Genomic DNA, 19,984 nt, shown 5'->3' with positions numbered 1-19,984 from the left:
CTAGTGTTGTTTGGCACAAAACGATAGGGCTATCTGCTCCAAACAATCTGTGTAAAAGTAAAATACACATACTATAAAAAGTAAAAAGAAATGTAGTTGAAAGTTAAAAAAGCCCTAAAACATAAGTTGATTTCTTGTCCGTTTGTATAATAAGATGTGACAAATTGAGAAGCTAACGTGCAGAGCGAGGGTAATTTTAAAATAAATTCAAATAATTTGTGTCACTAATATAATAGTCAGTTACTTTAATAATGAATATTTTAGGTATAAGCAAGTTTACTTTCAGAAAAGTACCGGGCATTTCTCACATAATATTCAAATAATGAAACGTAAATTCTGTGAATTATATACCTATACCCTCTACATGTTTGTCTATCTATATCAGTATGGCCCAGAAGTTTTAAAAGATATCTAGGATAGATTTATTTTGAAAAGACAAGTAGAAAGGGACAAGGCAACAGTATTTTTTACATAAATTACTACACCTTTTTAATTTTCAACCTTTTCCCAACCACCACCACCACTATAACATTAGGAAGTTATAATGCAAAGTATTTTTTGAACAATATAGATGCCAGATGGAAAAAAAACTTTAAATCTTTAGAGGACATGTTATATTTTCTATCATGAGTCAGCCCTAAATCGAATGCTGACATTATACATAAAACTTTAATAACCTACACCGAAAGAAGTGATAATACCAAATTCTCATCCTTTTCTTGCCCATTACTACTTATCTTACTTGTTACCTTGACAAAAGAAAAAGCTCTTTAAAATCTGAAGGGGTTTACCGCACCACCGTTCATTTAGTCCCACTGGATGCTATTTCTGCACATCATAATGTTCATTGTAAAAGGAAAAAAAAAAACACGCCATTTTCTTTCCGCGTTTTTGATACTATTTTATCAGGTATTGACGAATAGTGATCCATGTAAAAATATCTTACAGTGACAGCAAACTGTGAACGAGGAGAAATGACTATCATGGTTGTAACAGAATTCCCCTTTCACGGCATTGTTCACATTGAGGATTTCCGACGTTTTCCCTGTATTTCTTATGGAACAGGATCAACGAACACTACCCTAAAGATAAGCCTTTTAGCTGACCCAAAAGACCGAAACTACTGTGGAATACAAGTAGGCCAAGTAAGTATATCTTTCTTAGTTTATTATCTAAAAAGCAGATTTATGAGTTTTTTTGTTTTTTTTTATCTATACAATAATTGAAGAGTGTTATTTTAGTCTAGTCTATAATGGTATCATTCCTCCCACGTATCCATAGTTTGATTTTTAATTTGTACAAGCGAGTGGTGTGGTGTGTCGCCGCTGATGTGAGTCATGATGCCACAGATAGCATCTTCATGGATTACGTATTTTATTCATAGCGAACCACAGACCGTTCAATAGTGCAGTGTCAATACGAGGAAATGTGATTAGATAAATATGTCGTTAAACGATGCAGAACTAAAGAACTAAATTTTGAAGAAGAGGACCTTTAATGTTATACATCGAAGTAAAAAGAAACTATTGCAGCAGAAAAGCCAAGTCAATGGGGAACAACACCCTTCTTGGCAAAGATAATGTTATTCTTAGGAACAAGAACTTTGACAATCCTCAAACAAACACACATAAAAAAACACAACACAACAAAACAAAACAGAAAAACTTTACAATGGGCTTCAGCACACTTCCTGATAAATGAAATAATATTCAAATATGAAGAACTACTAGATTCCAGCGATTTCTAGAAACCACCGTTTGTTTTCATAAGATTGATGGCCAAACAAAATATAATCACAGCAGTGCTATTCCATCGCCAAATCCTTTGATGCAGCTTCAATGGACTTTTGTGTTAAGGTCTGCTTGAACGTTCTCCTGGAAAAAAATCTACATAATGTGAAGATGTTGTGAAATATACTCAAGATGTGAGGCCTAAGGTGGAACTTGTGTTTTCCGAGAGCTCATTACAACATAAATTATGTATATGTAATGTCAGGCGTAATGATGACCGCGAGAATGATAAGAAAGAGTCCGAGTATCTTTCTTGGTATTATTATATCTATGTTAAGACACGTTCACATCGTTCTTGGTATTATTATATCTATGTTAAGACACGTTCACATCGGTTTTGGTATTATTCTATCTATTTTGAAACACGTTCACCAAGTCGACATCTCAACAGTTATATAAAATCTACTTTCTCGATATAATTTAATTGTTTACACTGTGTACTACAACTTAATCATATATATTTGACTGTCTCAGCTTCAATCAAACATTCATCACAGTGAACAAAATCGTAAGATTTCCTGCATATGTTTTACCATAAAATATCATATCAAAAATATTTAATTTTTATTTTATTTAGTTTTTCCTTGTAAAAATTATAATCATAAGTTGTTTTTTTTGTTTACTTTGCTTGTTAAATTCGTTGCGCATATCTATATAATTACATAATCAACAATGGGGATTACATTTCTTAACTTGATATTTCACACTCCAAAAAAAAAAAAGACTGAATTAACGTAACTGGCAGAAAGTACAATGTAACGGTATGCCATGAAACTACGTGAGAATTATAATTCAGTAATCGTGTCTTACTTCAGTTTGGTTGAGAGTTGTGTTCACTAACTATTTTGTAACCCCTCGTGAAAGTTACCCATTAGCTTTCGTAAATAAAGCCCTGAGGACATGACCTATTTTCAATTCGTTTGTTTCATTTTCACCGAGGCTTCAAGTCTTCATAAATAATTTATTTGTACCGGCAATTTGTTGTGGAACACGTTTTTCGAACTCGTTTCTTTGCTTGTTAATCAGTACAAGTTGTAATGTTTGGCAGCTGTATAGAATATCTTTTACGTTTTTTGTGTGTTTTGTTTTTATACATTCTCCGGTAAATAAGCAACACAGTGCATAGTTTATTTTCCAACTCAAATGTTCAAGAATGCTTAAATTACGAAATATTGGAAGAACAAAAATAATGAACATAAATCCGGATTAATGTATACTATGAATTTCATTCAAGTTAAAATAATGTTTTTTTTAGATGTTTTTACGAGATAAATAGTCGCTGAAAAGAATTAATTGTTGTATTACACTATTTAGTTTCATTATATTCTATAGACTGAATTATGATCATCAGTTACAAGGTTTACCACAGATAATTGTTAATAAACAAAAAATACACTTGATCATTTTAAGTTTTGTGTATCGAAATGTTAAAAAGAAATAAAATGGGTCAAACGTTCTGTGAATGTAATTTTTAGTAATTACCCTGGTTATGAACCTTATACACATATTTTAAAAATAAAGAAAAACAACAACATACACAAGACTTGTCAGCGAACAGTTTTTACGTGGTTAATTTTTACGTTTCTTTTGTTCGTAATTGTTTATAGCAGGGGTTCTTAACCAGGGGTGCCCGCACCCCTAGGGGGTGTGAGGATGCCCATGAATAATTAAAGCAAATCTATATTTTTACATAAGAGTATGCTTTATATTTTTAGCTTTTTTTATATTTAAGTTTCCAGAGGATGCGAGAAATGATTACTGATTTGAAAGGGGTGCAAACACTGAAAAAGGTTAAGAACCACTGGTTTATAGGATTCAAACTCTCGTATTAATCCAATTATTTTTACATCGCAAGCTTACAGTTGAATACACATGTTGCATCATATTGAGAAATTAAGTTTTATGTCAGTTATAAAACCCACTGTAAAAAACAACACAACAACGACGACGAAAAACAATGAGAGGAAAACAGCCTTTCTTTATGTCACATATAAAGATATCAGTTGAATTTATCTCAACGTTAATATACTGCTGCTTATTTTGTATGTATGTGTGTGACTCACATGTTGTTATTTATTCTGCAACTAAGGAGGCCAAGGACAAAAGAGGAACCTGGAGGCAAAAACATGTTTTTAAAAACGTTTTTAAAATGCTGTGGGTTCCTTATAAATTCCTTTAGAGATTCTAGCATTAATTATATTACGAATAAAATTTTAATATTCATATAAATCCTAATAAACACGGTAATGGCTTGTAAACCAAATTAATAAAATCCAAACATTCTAAAGCTCGTGTCAAGAAATATCTCGTGTCATGTTTAACTTTGTAATTCTGCAAGATAATTTATGTTATTTTTATCTTAACACTAATACAATAAAATAGCCTTTTGTTTTTTCAATCAAAATATTCATTATCAGCGTGTTCAGGAAGCTTTTCTTTAATTCTGTGCTTGGGAGATGCAGAAAAGGGAGTTTAGTTGTTATAACATGAACTCTCAACCGTGACATTATTTTGAGTAATAACGACAAACAGACGATTTTTATATGGAGACATTGTTGAATAATGCTTGTAATCACAGAGAAATCCTCGCTTAAAAAAACTAGCATATTTCTTGTAAGTGAACGAAATTCACAGGAAATTCTTTTTCTAGAGCTACGCGAATTATATTTATTGAAGTAAATTGTTTGGAACTGTTTACGCACCATGTTCTCAGGAGATGAATCACTTGCTAATGTCGAACACAAACAGACTGTGTGATGAATCATATGGGCCCACAGCTGTAAGAAAGCTCCTGAGATGATGAATCAACACAACTGTTGCATATAAAGTAACTTTTTGGTGAATCATGTGAGCCCTTAATTTATAACAAAGCCCATACTAAATTCAAATTAGGACACAGTAGTGGTGTAATCTCAGCTGTCACCAGATTAAAATGGTTTACGCTTAAGACAATATTTGCTTCTAAGCGTAGCATTAAGATCTAAGCCTTCGCATTTTGCTTTAATTCCATTCTAATTTGCTACTAAGACACGAACTTCAACTTTTTACTTTTCACACGGTTAAAAATTTTACCAAGATGTGAACTTTCACCTTTTACTTTTTATTTCGTTCAAATTTGTTATTAATATCTGAACTTTAGGGACGCGTTGCTAGGACGCCATGACACATGCCATGATCCCATAGTTCAAAAATATACTACAAGGGGCACACTGCTAGAGACAGGTTGTTAGGCTACCGCAATAAAGTAGAGGATGAATTACTAGGCCGTTATGACAGTGACTCATTAAATACTTGTTTCAACATGTCTATAATTAATCACGAATGTGATTGTTATTTAAATAATTTATAATTAAGTCATCCTAAACAAGATGCTTCACTGTAATTTGTTAGTTAATTCATTATAATAAAACAAATCTTGAAAAAGGATGCTCAACACTAATTTGCCAGTTAATTACACTATATAATTAAACTGCCCTAAAAAGGTTTCTTAACACTAATTCATTAGTTAACTAAATCATTTATAATTAATTTGTCCTAAAAAGCACATTGCATTTCCTTACAATTTAAATAGTCCTAAAAGGATGATACAATAATTAACATTTATTGTTAAAATATCAATCAAACGATTAAAGATTTTCAGGTCTCATTCATTAGTTAACTATATTTTCTGTTCTAAAAGAATTATATCTTAAATAAACCTTATTCAATCCAGTGCTTAAATATTTTTAGTAGCATGATGATAACAAAATGTCAGACTAATTATTAACATAAAATGTTTGAAAGATATCACAACATGCATTTTATCACACACATGATACATGTCTCAACATGATTATAGGTTTAAATTGCTCTATAAAGGGCAGTATTCGCAATAATTAAAAATTTATAATTCTACTAATTTGACTTTAGGCAATATTTTAAATCGTTAATAATGCTTTTATTATAATAACAATTTTACTAATTTGACTTTTTACAACGAAATATAATCCTCGCTGGTACAGCGGTAAGTCTACGGATTTGCAACGCTACAATCAACGGTTCGATTCCCGGTGGTGAGCTCAGCAGATAGCCCGTTGTGGCTTTGCTATAAGAAAAACACACACAACAAAATATTAATTTAACATTGCCAATAAAACGTTTATTATGTAATAACAACTTTACTAATTTGGCTTTATAGCTTGACAATATAATTTACACACGATATCTAAAACGAGTTTATCACATACGATCAGTGTCTCTGTTAAAACCGTCATTTAACAATTTTCCTTAAGATTTTAACAGACACCGTGATAGTATTTCTACAAGTCAACAATGTCTATAATTATGTTGAAATCACTACTTTGCATATTCCCACATTTCTATTTAAAAATATTAAATGAATAGCTTACTACTGAAGAAGGGTTCACCCTTTGAAAGTGCTCCGGTTACAGGGTTACGTTAATTTCAAGACTTCTTGAACGTACCTATTTTTGTAACATCATGAATGAATGACTTGCTTTTTATCCGTCTATTATCTATATAGGTAATTAGAGCTGGCAAACACATCTTCAAACGTACACAAATCTTGTGAAAGTATGGAATACATAACTTCTTTCGATGTTCTCCAGAACACTTAAAGTTCGCCATCACAAATCATGTATATTATAATCAATAATCGTCCTACAACTAATTATAATAAATGAACGACTAACTGTTCAAGTTTACCATTATTTAAAATATTAGAATTTTTAAACGGTTTAAGATACTATTGGGAAATCACACAAACAAGTGACTTTGATGTGGTTGATCGTACATGTTGTTTCTCCATTTTCTATTATATCTTCACGAAACTAACGAACCTTACGATCTTGAAATTGGGTTAAACTAGAACGCACATATAGAAAGTTATTGTACGAAGAAAGGATTGTAACAAGAGATGATCGAATACCAGACAGATATTCTGACGACTTTTAATTCAACCCACAGTTTACCAAGTCTGACTCATTTAAGATCACTGACATACTAGGCTAAGAATGACAAAAATCAGTTCTGAGTTGATGTGATTTATAAGTGTGAAGTAAACGGATTATGTTGGTGTAGACAGAGTTTGATTAAAACACCAGTTTAAAGAAATAAAAATAAAGCACGACGAACTACAGATCAAGTATACATCGTTACAGTCCGAAGTGTTTGATATTCGAGGATACTTACAATCTTGGTTGAAAAACAATAGGATTAGAATGACCATGTCTATCAGGTAATAACTGGTTGGCTAGTCCAGTGACCATAAATTAAAAACCAAATGACTAAAGTGTTTGGAAACATCAATTATACAATTCAGTGTTTGTCATATATTATTATAGATACAAAACATCAGTTACTATACCTCTTTCTATTATTTTTAAATTAGTACTTGTATCTTCACAAAATTTGGCAGATTACCAGTAAGCGTTACAAGGCTTTTAGCGCAACATATCATACTTTTCTTTAAATCTTAAGGTTTTTCAAGCAATGTTTTTCTCGCGCTTTTTTAAATTTTCGCTCGTTGCCTTTCTGACATGCAAAGTAATTTTCATTTTAAGATTAAAAATACTTTAATGCATTAGAAGAATATTTGAAATTTCACATGTGAAACCCTTATGGTGTCTAAATACTTTTATCAAACGTTTCTTAAGATAAAACATTATATTTTGTTATTTTTCACTTGTATGGGATCATTCGATTTGACTAATGTTTCGACCACCATATAAAATTAGGAAATGAAAATAAATTATGCCTTTTTCGTTTTAGAAAGACTACAGATTATAACATGAAAATATAATGTTTAGACCAAATAGCTTAAATTTCATAACATTATACATATATATATTTTTTACCTTTCAGCTGTGTGTGGTTAACAATGCAGAAGTTATAATGACGCAACGCTTGTGCACTCATGTTACCCTGTCCGATAAAAAAATATCTTTAGTTTTTAAGACTAAAAGTGACTTATCTTGACTGTGTTTTAATTTACTAGTATTTGGTAAAACATAGTCTCAATTCAATTATTATACATTATATATGTATAATGGTTATTACTAGTTACAAACAAATTATTTAAACATATTTTTCTTAAAACATAGAAAAGTGAATAAGAAATAAAGCACACAATTATTTTTTTCCAGTTACGACCTTTGTACTCATTCCTGCTTCTCTTGAAATATTCAAAATATAATTATTTGATTTTTGCCTAAAGATTCTTTTACGATTATCATTGTCAACTAATTTTCGGTATGAAGGTGATTTTTCTATGTGATTTAATAATGTGATAAAACAAGGATATACAGCTGGTATTAGATAAGCTCAAGGTTAACCTTAGATTCAATTGTTACGTGTCAGTGACCACATGACGATCACCTAAGAATAGAACATTCAAAACTTGACTAAATTAATACTGCTCAAACAGAACTTTTAATTTTGTTTTAGTGATAATGACACAGAATGACGGCTGCAAAGTTCTAGTCAGATGGTATGATTTAAACTTAAAGTGAATAATCTATAAAAATTATAAGTTTGGTATTTTAAGCATTTTATACATTAGTAAACAAGTTTGTTTGTTTTTGAATTTCGCGCAAAGCTATACGAGGGCTATCTGCGCTAGCCATCCCTAATTTAGCAGTGTAAGACTAGAAGGAAGGCAGCTGGTCATCACCACCTACCGCTAACTCTTGGGCTACTCTTTTTCCAACGAATAGTGGGATTTACCATAGCCCTCGTGTAATTTCGCGCGAAATTAAAAAACAAACTAACAATGGCATGTTGAAAGAATGAGGTCATCATCCATAGCCATAGTGTATAGTTGTGACCGTATACTCACCTTTGAGACACGTTCAAGATCATATGGATATATGGGTTAGTTTCAATATTTTGTGAACTTTCACTATAAAATGGCCACCCAGTGGCTCAGCGGCATGTCTGTGGACTTATAACGCTAAAAACTGGGTTACGATACCCGTGGTGGGCAGAGCACGAATAACCCACTGTGTAGCTTTGTGCTTAATTCAAAACAACAACACTATAAAATGTATGAATTAACATTAAGTCATTCATTTGTTATTTTTAGTAGTAGAAAAACGAATTATTAGACAAATGATATAAAGTTGAAATAGTATGTTTTTGTCTAGTTTACTTGTGAAAGCAGAAAAACAACAGGTTTGTTAAAAATCTTACGGACATTTGTTAAAAATAACTAATTAGGTTTAGGCACATGTCTCGCGTATTTTTAGTTGACAAAGATAATGCATACTTTGGGAATTTGCTTTTGGGAAAGGGGAATGCCAGCATGGTGATTAATGTTCCCCAAGATATTTTTGAAAATTAGTATGTTTTGTGTGTAATTGTTATGGTATTGATTGTCAGTGTAATAAATCCTGTTAAACACGTTTATGCAAATAAAACCGTTTTTTTTTAAATTTAAATTGTCATAAAATAAACTTATCGAGGATGATAGATAAATCAAAACTGGCGACTGTTAATAATCTCAACATACAGCATTTGAAATCTTCATAAAATATACAGACACAATATTTTGAAACATAAGATAATTAAAACAGTAGTGAAATTTAACATATTTAAGTAGAATCGATCATTTATTTTGTTTCAAGTAAACTGAAACTGGTAGTTTTTGGACACACTATATAATAATCATATGCTGAGTAATAAAAAAAACAAATAATGTTTATAATAATTGATGTTTTGTTAAATGACAAACATTAATTTCTATAGTTCTCGTTGTCAACAACTTTAACTTCATTTATAACCTATGGTCCTAGAACTAGTTATCAAGTTATTGCAAAATAGACTTCACCATTCTAATCCTAAGATTTTTCTAACAAGCTTGTCAGAAGCTTTGAATATTAAACACATTGAACTGTGACCCTGTGTATTTGATCTGTGATTCATCATGATTTATTTCTATTCTTTTAAACTGGTATGTTTTCGTCAAACTCAGTCAACTTCTACATACCAACATAATACACGTTTGCTTCACACTTTTACAAATCGCACATTAACTCTGATAATTATTTTGTATCAAAACAAATTTATATATTTTTACACTTCACATATCATTCTTGACCAAGTTTGTCAGTGACGTTCAATGGGTCGGACTTGTTAAACTGCGGGTTAAGTGTCATCAGAATATCCAAGGTACTTTAAAGAAAGCTTTACATGTCTAGTATTCGATCATCTGTTGTCACAATCCTTTCTTCATGCAATAACTGTCTATATATGTATTCTAACTTAATATAATTTCGAGATTGTAGAGTTCGTTAGTTTTGTAAAGATATAATAGAAAATGGAGAAACAACATGCACGATCAACCATACCAAAGTCACTTGTTTTTATGTGATTTCCCAATAGTATCTTAAACAGTTTGAAAATTCTAATATATATGTAAAAACGTCTCGTTTGGGTTGAGAAAACGTTTTTATCTAGAGGAGCGAACAACGTTTCAACCTTCTTCGGTCATCGTCAGGTTCACAAAGAAAGGTCCACAAAGAATTTATCATATTATTTTTAATATAGGCATAAAAGTGTTCCTTTGTATTGGTTTATTTTGGGCTTTAGTTGTTGTAAAAGTGAGGGTTCTCTAATTTTGCATTTGTTTATATTTGTTTCTTTTTTAGTATTTGAGTGTATTTCAGTAGTATTTTATGGCCAGTTTCGATGTTATATCCTTTTTTACAGAAGTTCCAACCACTGAAGCCTGCAAGATAGCCTTAGAACTCTATATCCGAGACCCTAACCAATCAATAGACATTCCCAGCAACCAGTTAGCAACCCTCATAGAATTCACCACGATGAAGACAAACTTTGTTCAATACCACAACTATATATAAACAAATAGCCTAAGCATGGGCAACCCAGTATCACCAGTTCTAGCCAATATTTTTATGACACAAGTTGAAACACAAGCAATTAACACAGCATTACATCCACCACTATACTGGTACAGATATGTAGATGACACGGTTGCGGGATTCAGATCTACAGAACACATACTTAATTTTTTCAATCACATTAACTCTATACATCCCAACATTAACTTCACATGTGAACAGGAAGAAAGCAATCAAATATCATTTCTTAACCTCAAAATTACAAGAACCGACACATAATTCAAAACAGAAATCCACCAAAAAATCACCCATACTGGACTATACATTTCTTGGGACTCAGCACATGAAACAAAACAAAAAACTCAACATACTAAGAAACCAAATAAACACAGCCATAAAACTATGCTCACCAGATAAAATCAACGATGAGTTAGACAAAATAAGACAATACTTCAACAACATCGATAAGTTTCCTCCACAAACCGTAGAAAACATTATACGCACACACCTAGACAGAAAGAAAAATCAACTAACAAAAGTAAGCATATCTCACGAATCAAAAAATCACGAAACCATATATTCCCGACATCAGCAGAAAAATAACCAACATTTGGCAAAACTAGTAACAAAATATGACATTCCAGTTAATGCCAAATTTATTGAAAAACCAGGCACAAAACTAAGGTCTATACTATGTAAAAACTACACTGACAAACACCACACCAACATTGTTTATAAAATACAATGTGATAACTGCCACGACAAGTAGAATAATAGAAACCAAAATCAAAGAACACAAAAAGTCACTTTCACATGTTTTCGAACACTGCAAATAACACAATATAACCATAGTAAACACCCGAATACTAAATAAAGAAACAAACACAAACAAATGCAAAATTAAAGAAGCCTTTCTTATACAACAACTAAAGCCCAAAATGAACCAATACAAAGGAACATCTTTATACCTATATTAAAAATAATCTAATAAATAATAATAATAAAATAGATAATATAAAATTATATATTCAAACATCTAAGCTCGCCCTCTACATTCTGACACTCAGTTACACAACCCTTTCAAACATTTGGTCAGCTTTCGGTCAGTTACCTCTTCCTTTCTTTGTGAACCTGACGATGACCGAAGAAGGTCGAAACGTTGTTCGCTCCACTACGTAAAAAAAAAAAAAATTCTCAACCCAAACGAGCCGTTTTTACATATATATTTTTTTTCTAGAAGTGGGTTTTCTCGACATCACTGATTAAAATTCTAATATTTTAAATAATAGTAAACTTGAACAGTTAGTCGTTCATTTATTATAATTAGTTGTAGGACGATTATTGATTATAATATGCATGATTTGTGAAAGCGAACTTTAAGTGTTCTAGAGAATATCGAAAGAAGTTATGTATTCCATACTTTCACAAGATTTGTGTTCGTTTGAAGATGTGTTTGACGGTTATCGATGTCTTTATAGATAACGAATGGATAAGCAGTAACTCATTCATTTATTATTTTCAGTACAGATGTTGAAATATACAAAGTAATGTTTTCAACATAATGAAATTTAGACATTCATGACATGTGAAAATACTGTCAAAATATATTTATTAAAATATTACAGATACTCATTAAAACAATGATAATTACGTGTGTGTGAAAGTCTGCTTTTGTAAAAAAATATTGTGAGTTAAAATAACTTGGTTTCATTAGCATGGTTTCATTAAGGGAAAGTCTTGTTTAACAAATCTTCTGACATTTTTTACGATATTACTGCAAAGTTGATGAAGGAAATACTGTGAATTTGGTTTACCTTAATTTCCAGAAAGCTTATGATAAGGTGTGTTACAAGACTTGTTACAGAAAGTAAATATGTGGTGGAGAGTGTTATTAAATTTGATAGAAAACTGACTGGGAAGTAGAAAGCAGAGAGCAGTAATAAATGGTGTTAGATCTGACTGGGTCATAATTACAAGTGGTGTGCCTCAGGACTCTGTGCTGGGTCTTTTGCTGTTTGTGATTTGTATTAAAATGTTGACTTTGGAATGACTGACAGTTTTGAAGTTTGCAGATAACATTAAGATTTTTGAGGTGATTTAATGTATCAAAGACGCTGCAGACTTACAGGAAGGTTTAGATCAATTGATGCGTTGGACCAACATGTGACACCTGATGTTTAACTATAAAAAATGTAAGGTGATGCATGTGGATTTTAACAATTCCAATTATTGTTAGAATTTGAATGGGAATCCATTAAATACTATGGTTAAAGAAAACGATTTTCGTGTTGTGATGAAAATTCACTTAAGTAATCTTAACAGCGTACTGTAGCTAGCAAAGAGGCTAATAGGATTTTTGGTAGCATCTATAGAAATATCGAATACAAGGCGAGGGATATTTTTGTTTCATTCTATATATCACTTGTAAGACCTCATTTAGAGTATTGTGTACAGTTATGTGCTCCCTATCTCGGAAAGACATTGAATTGTTGGACAAGGTTCAGATAAGGGCCACTAATATGATATGCGAGATGGTAGGAAGAGGAGAAATTAAAATATTTTAACTTGTTTTTTCTAGGAATCTGAAGAATAGAAGGAGATTTAATTGGGATGTATAATATTATTAAGGGTACTGATAATATACGTCCATTAAACTTTTTTGTGTTTAGCAGAGAAAACAATGGGACAAGATGTCATAAAGTTAGATTTTACAGTGTAGGAGACATCTGCAGTTTAGACAGTATTATATTTCAAACAAGGTGGTTGTAATTTGAAATGAGGTGGCAGAAAATTAAACTAAGTTCAAGAAAAGATTGAATGAATAACATGAGTAGTAAGTGTTAATTTTTTTGCGGAACTAGAAGGAACATCTCTGATGAGCTGAGAAGCTCCCTTTTGTCTCTTGAAAATTATATGAATTTATAACCCATTCACAGCTGAAAGTAAGAAGTGTGATAAGTAATACCACGTTTCAAAACCAAGAGTTTTGGATCCCCCAGTAAAACATACTTAAGATTAGAATCTTCACATTGATTTCTTTCTTTTTTTTTTTGCTTTTGGCCCTCATTTTGTTATCAAGACTGATCTCTGACCTTTTTTCTTCACACTGATATCTGTAACTTAACAAAATTGTGTGCATTCTGCTTAGCAATAATTACAAATCTGGTCAAATAATGTCATCACATTTTGTGAAATTTTCAAAACATTTTAAAACTGCTTAAAGAGTATTTAAATTTCATTTGATAGTTTATTTGTTACTAAACTTTCAAAAATACAAATGTGGTCTGCAAAGTTTGCTCATTTCATTGTATTGTCGAGTTTCATGTTTATTTTGTTTACAAGGGAAGTTCCCAAGTGAGATCTGTGACTGTAGCAGTGAGAAGACACAAAACACTGGAAGTGTTCAACGACAAAATCTTCATTATTAACTGTGGCAAGTCAGGATTTTTAAATTCAAGGTAAATTATATTGTTTTAACGTCTTACGTTGTTGGGCAAGTTCGCTTAGTTTACATGAAGAAAATAATCTGAAAGTCTGGTGCATGTAACATAAAAAATAGTTTCTTTATTTTATAATAATTGTACATGTTATACTCACTGTTACGCAAATAATAGGCTTAAGCGCACAACGTTTCAACACTGACCCTACAACAAGATGGGATGATTTCAAATAAAACATTTCAACATAAACTGCGAAACGTACGCCTCGCTTAACAACTAGTTTTATTAAATAAATAAAAACGTAATTCACCAGGTAATAAAATAAGAGAACAGGCATGATAACTCTCATTGGATATTCCGTAAATTCTCTCAGTAAATACTTCACACTAACTAGCAAAGGACAAAGCGAAGTGTATATAATGCTTTATTGAGAGACTCATATCAACTAGTCGAAATTGCTAGATTTGACCCTCTAGCTAACACCAATATTAAAGCTTCTTCGCTTTGATATAAATAATGTCTATGTGCACGATAAGTTTTTCAACTTGCAACCAAATTTAAACTTATCTTTCATTATAATGTTTCATTTGTAACGAATTTAATATTATTTTAATATCTGTTTGTTTCAGCTTAATATATATTTAGAAATGTGTGTAAATTATATCGTGAAGTATGTATTACGTAAGTCCCACCTTTTTTATAAATTTGTAGAAGATTCTCAAGCGTAAGAATCAACAATGTACGGTGTATATAAAATACTAGTGATTGCCAGTATTCTTAACAATTGAACACTCTAGAACCTCGCCTTTATAAATCGGCACATCAAGAGACAGTCCAATATTGTTGATCTTCTGTAGTCAGTATACTGTAAGCCTTAGAAGCTATAATTGTGACAAACGTTCATTAATTGGAAAACTACTGATATTTGACCAGAAACATTTATAGATTCCGAACATTACAAACTTTAATTAATTAACTTCAGACTTAGTATTTCTACAAGGGCGTTAGATATTTTCGTCGGGGGAAAAAAACTAATGTGCGAAGAAGAATAGAGCTAGCTTAGCCATTCAAGTGAAGTATATCCATGTATCAAGATAAAGTAATACTGTGTTCAAAGTATTCAATTTGTAAAGGATTTACCACATTTATTATAACACGTACACTTGTTTTTATATAGTTTTCTTTTTTACCTGTGAGGTATATTCGTAATTGTATATTGCGCAAGTCCCGCCTATTCTCGAAATTTGTAAAGAATTATTGAAAGTGAAAGAATCAACAATAATTGTTTGACTAAAACGTGCGAGAATTTTGTCGCGTGATTCTTATATATATATATATATATATAAAAAATCAGCCGGCCGAGAGACGGTAAAGGAGAATATTATTGGACAGCTATAGTCAGTACGCTATAGACCTAGGAAACTATAATAGGAATTAACGTCTACTAATCGGTAAACTATTGAATTTGACCAGAAACATTTATAAATTTCGAACATTACAAACTCTCCAAGTGATTTCTAGCGTTGTAAGTCAGTCCGTAGACAAGCCGCTGTGACACGGGAGGGAGGTGTGTAGTGTGTGTGTGTTTTCCTTATAGTAAAGCTACAACGAGCTATTTGCGGAGTCCACCGAGGAGAATCGAACCCCTGATTTTAGCGTTGTAAATCCGTAGACTTGATGCTGTACTAGCGGCGGACGGAGGTGTGTAAAAACAGATAAACTGTACGTTTCATGTTTTTGGAAGAAATGATATCTCTACTGTTGCAGAGTTATTATCCAATGCTTGTGCTTAAAGTATTAAACCTTGATTGTGTACACATGTTATTTTAAGAATTTTTTTTCTTTTCTTTTAAAGAAATAAATTGTCTCATGTATACTTGAACTTTATGGAAGATTACAAGAAGGTCACTGAACTCACAGTCGGCCATCAATATATTTTGCGAGCAGGAATTTCTCATGATAACGTCAACGGTAAGTAAGATATTGGAGTGTTTATTCTGTCTGTTAATGCGCAGAAGTTTGCTCTAAAAATATAAAAGTTACAAACTGATAATTAGGCTTAAGTGATCACGTACATTGCTAACCACGAGTGGCCCCGCATAGCCAAGCGTGTTAAGGCGTGCGACTCGTAATCTGAGGGTCGCGGGTTTGCATCCCAGTCGCGCCAAACATGCTCGCCCTTTCAGCCGTGGGGGCATTATAAGGTTACGGTCAATTCGTTGGTAAAAGAGTAGCCCAAGAGTTGCCGGTGGGTGGTGTGATAACTAGCTGCCTTCCCTCTAGTCTTACCCTGCTAAATTAGGGACGGCTAGGGACAGCCCTAGAGTAGCTTTGTGCGAAATTCAAAAAACAAAAAAAGCAAACAAGCTAACCACAATAACGATTACTTTAAAATATCCAAATACTATAATTTAAATAAAAGAAACAAAAAACCCTTGCGTGAAATAAATTCATAAGATCTTTTTAAACGATGTGTTAGATGTGTCATTTATGGTTGTAAGATTTCAAGTACTATATTTTAATTCTACTCCTTTTGTCTTTAATAACTGGCCTTTCCATATTAAACAAAGATTAGTTGAAAATAACATATTTAACTCCAACAGTATTATTGTTAGTCAGTAGCTGTTTGAAACATGATTCTCTATCGGTGGGTTAGCAGTAAACTTAAGAATTAATAACGCTTAAATCTGGGGTTCGATATAATGATGAAATTGAATAGTAATATAGAATCATTTGAATAAATTGAAATGCTCCCTGTTATTCAAATATCATGTATTACTGAAATGTACGCAGTTTTTGAAATCACTCTGATTAGTGAAATATTTATGATTATTAAAATGTTACGAGTATTGAAATGTACTGCATCATTTAAGTATCAAGCACTATTGAAATACATCACATTATTTAAATATCACATATTATAAGAATACTTTGGATTATTAAACTGATATTATTAAAATGCCTCCTATTATTCAGATATCCTGTATTATTGAAATATCCCAGATTAATGTAATACTCTAGATGATTGAAATATTCTGAATTATTGAATATCTCAGATTACTGAAATACTGCAGGTTATTGAAATATCTCAGATTGTTGAAATTTCAACAGTTATTGGCCCGACATGGCCAGGTGGTTAAGACGCTCGACTCGTAATCTGAGGGTCGCGGGTTCGAATCCTCACTACACCAAACATGCTTGCCCTTTCAGCTGTGGGGGTGTTATAATGTTTATGCTCAATCCCCACTATTCGTTGGTAAAAGAATAGCTCAAGAGTTGGCAGTGGGTGGTGATAGCCTTCGTGTAGCTTTGCGCAAAATTCGAAAACAAACAATCAACAATTATTGAAATGTACCGTTATATTGTAACATGTTTAAATATCCTGGACTATAGAAATGTCACCGATTATTAAAATTTACACAATTATTGAATGTCCTGTATTATTAAATGTCTCGAATTATTAGAATTTCCCCGATTATTGAAACATCCTACATTACTGAAATACCTCGGTTTATTAAACAAGCTCAAGTCATTGAAATATTCTACATTACTGAAAAATATCCTGAATTAATATAATACCACAATTTTTAATTTCAGTTTCTCAGCTTATTGAAATATCCTGGTTTATTTTATTTGTCTTGAAAGGACTTCCAAGAATTCAAAAAAATAAAAAAATTAAATTACCCAATATTCTTGCAGAAAAAAAAATATATATACAATACTGTGCAAAAGTGTTAGGACAAAGTCAAAAATTAGATTTCAGGCTATCTTAACATAATAATGGAAGGTAAACACAGGTAAAACATCAACATTTTATTAATCTTCATATTTAGTACAAAGAAACACGGTGGAAGTGCTTGAGTTCAGTAAACAGTTATTATTTTGTGTGTCCCCATTTTGCTTTAATAACAGCAGACAGTGTTTCAGGCATTGTTGCAACATATTTATTCAAATTTTTTATGTGATTTTACTCCAAATGTCTAATACACTGTCATAAAGTTTCTTTGGAAGTAACTTTTGATTTGTCAAGTTTTTGATTTACAAAATCCAAGATCTGCTCAGTTGGGTTGAGATTGAGGCTCTGTGGGAGCCATTGCATAAGTTGAATGACGTAACAATTTCTTTCTTAGCTAGGAAATGTCTGCTTAGGTTGGTTGATTATTTAAGTTCATTATGTACTTTGTAGTTAGAATCCTTTACCAATAATATTCAAACCATTGGGTATAAAAAGGTGGATCAGTATCTGATAGTACTTTGTCGGAACTACAAAGTTCCTGAACACCCCAGTTGGAGAGAGAACTCTTCTGATTTCTCTCTCTCTAAACTGAACCCCTGCCACGTTAGTTTAGTTTAGTTTAGTTAGTTGATAGTACTTGCACTGGTCCCTTATTCCACCTTTTTTACAAATATCCCCTGTCACCTCAGCAGAAAAACACCCCCAAACCATTACACTACTTCTCCCATGCTATGCATTGAAGTAAGTATATTTCACCTTTCTTACATTAGATGTACAACCTACTCTTTGAACCAAATATTTGAAATGTGGACTCCTCTGCCCATAACAACAAACTCATTTCTACTCTAGTCATGTAAGGAATGTAATTTGGGACATGGATATGATAAAGTATGTCCTTGTATTAACTTTGATTTTAAGTAAAATTAATTAATAGAATAATAGAAATACAAAACAGTATTCTTATTATTAAACAACAACCAGATGTTTTAAGATGAGTATTCTCTTTCAATCTGAGAAATGTACAACTAATTAAATGTTTTCAGAAAGGTTCCCAGTGGTATAGCAGTATGTCTGCAAATTTACAACACAAGAAACCACGTTTCAATACTTGTAGTGGGTAGAGCACGGATAGCCAGTGGTATAGCTTTGTGCTTCACTTCAAACAAACTTTCAGAAAAAAAAACATTCCCTACCAGACTATATTATCCCTTGTATGGTTAATAAAACAAGCATTAAAAAGTTTGGTTGCAGATGTACATTAGCATATATTCTCATTTGCTGGTTAAGTGTATTTTTGAACAATTTAATGTCGCATAGTTGGTGAGTATAGCACGGTTTACTGAAGGAATGCTCTGCTGCTGCACTTTCAGAGATACAGAGAAGAATTAATGTTACTGCCGACAGAGCTGGAAATATGGAAAAAGACAAGTTTTATATTTTCATATTTTAGGAGAGGTCTACACGTCCCTAATGTTAAACTAACAGACTAGAGGAAAGGCAGCTAACCTACGCTCTCTAACAGCAAATTTTACAATACTATTGTCTGACAGAATAATGGAAATTAACCATTGCCTTCATAACACACCTACGGCCCAAGGGACGAATTGCGTATTTTGCAGCAACCGGTCTCGAATCGGGAACCATTGTATTTACAGTCCAAGCACGCTAACCAGTAAACCACGCCCGACTCTAACGAGAGAAAAAATTACAAGTATACCAAAACAAAATAAACAATTGAGATTAAATTATTTATTGGCTGCTACTTGTGCTGAATCAAATATTAAGAAACAATAATTTTTTATTGTTTTACGAGTAATTCAGTCCACTAGGTGATACTTGTAATTAGAGCGTATTTGTTAATATGTAATGATCGGGGATAAGTTGAATGAAGCTATTTAAAAATAAGAGTCATACTTCTAATGGAAGTGAATCATTGCGAATTATGCTATTTTACCTAACAACGTATTTCATACGTGTAGGCAGTATTATAAATAGTTCTACTATATTAATATTCATGGACTTGAAGGGCATCCACGCTTCCATAAAAGTTTTAAAATTTATGTCAAACTCGTTAATTTACGTGTACCGACAGAGCGAGATAACTTTGAAAGTGTAACTGGACCTCATTTGCTTTTGTTTAAGAATCTCCCAATCTTATTT

The 19,984-nt window shown here is 32.0% G+C and overlaps 1 protein-coding gene across 1 annotated transcript in view; it reads left to right on the top strand.

The window, feature by feature from the left end:
- Positions 1-19,984, top strand: part of LOC143234858 (uncharacterized) — a 51,640-nt gene that overhangs the window by 21,277 nt on the left and 10,379 nt on the right. Inside the window, exons 3-5 of the mRNA XM_076472546.1 lie at positions 949-1,145; positions 13,991-14,106; positions 15,944-16,059. Coding sequence (XP_076328661.1) covers positions 949-1,145; positions 13,991-14,106; positions 15,944-16,059 — 429 coding nt within the window. The remainder of the gene's footprint in view (positions 1-948; positions 1,146-13,990; positions 14,107-15,943; positions 16,060-19,984) is intronic.

The sequence above is a fragment of the Tachypleus tridentatus genome, chromosome 12, assembly GCF_004210375.1.
Source record: "Tachypleus tridentatus isolate NWPU-2018 chromosome 12, ASM421037v1, whole genome shotgun sequence".
Classification (NCBI taxonomy): Eukaryota; Metazoa; Arthropoda; class Merostomata; order Xiphosura; family Limulidae; genus Tachypleus; species Tachypleus tridentatus.
This window is presented reverse-complemented; position numbering and strand designations above follow the sequence as displayed.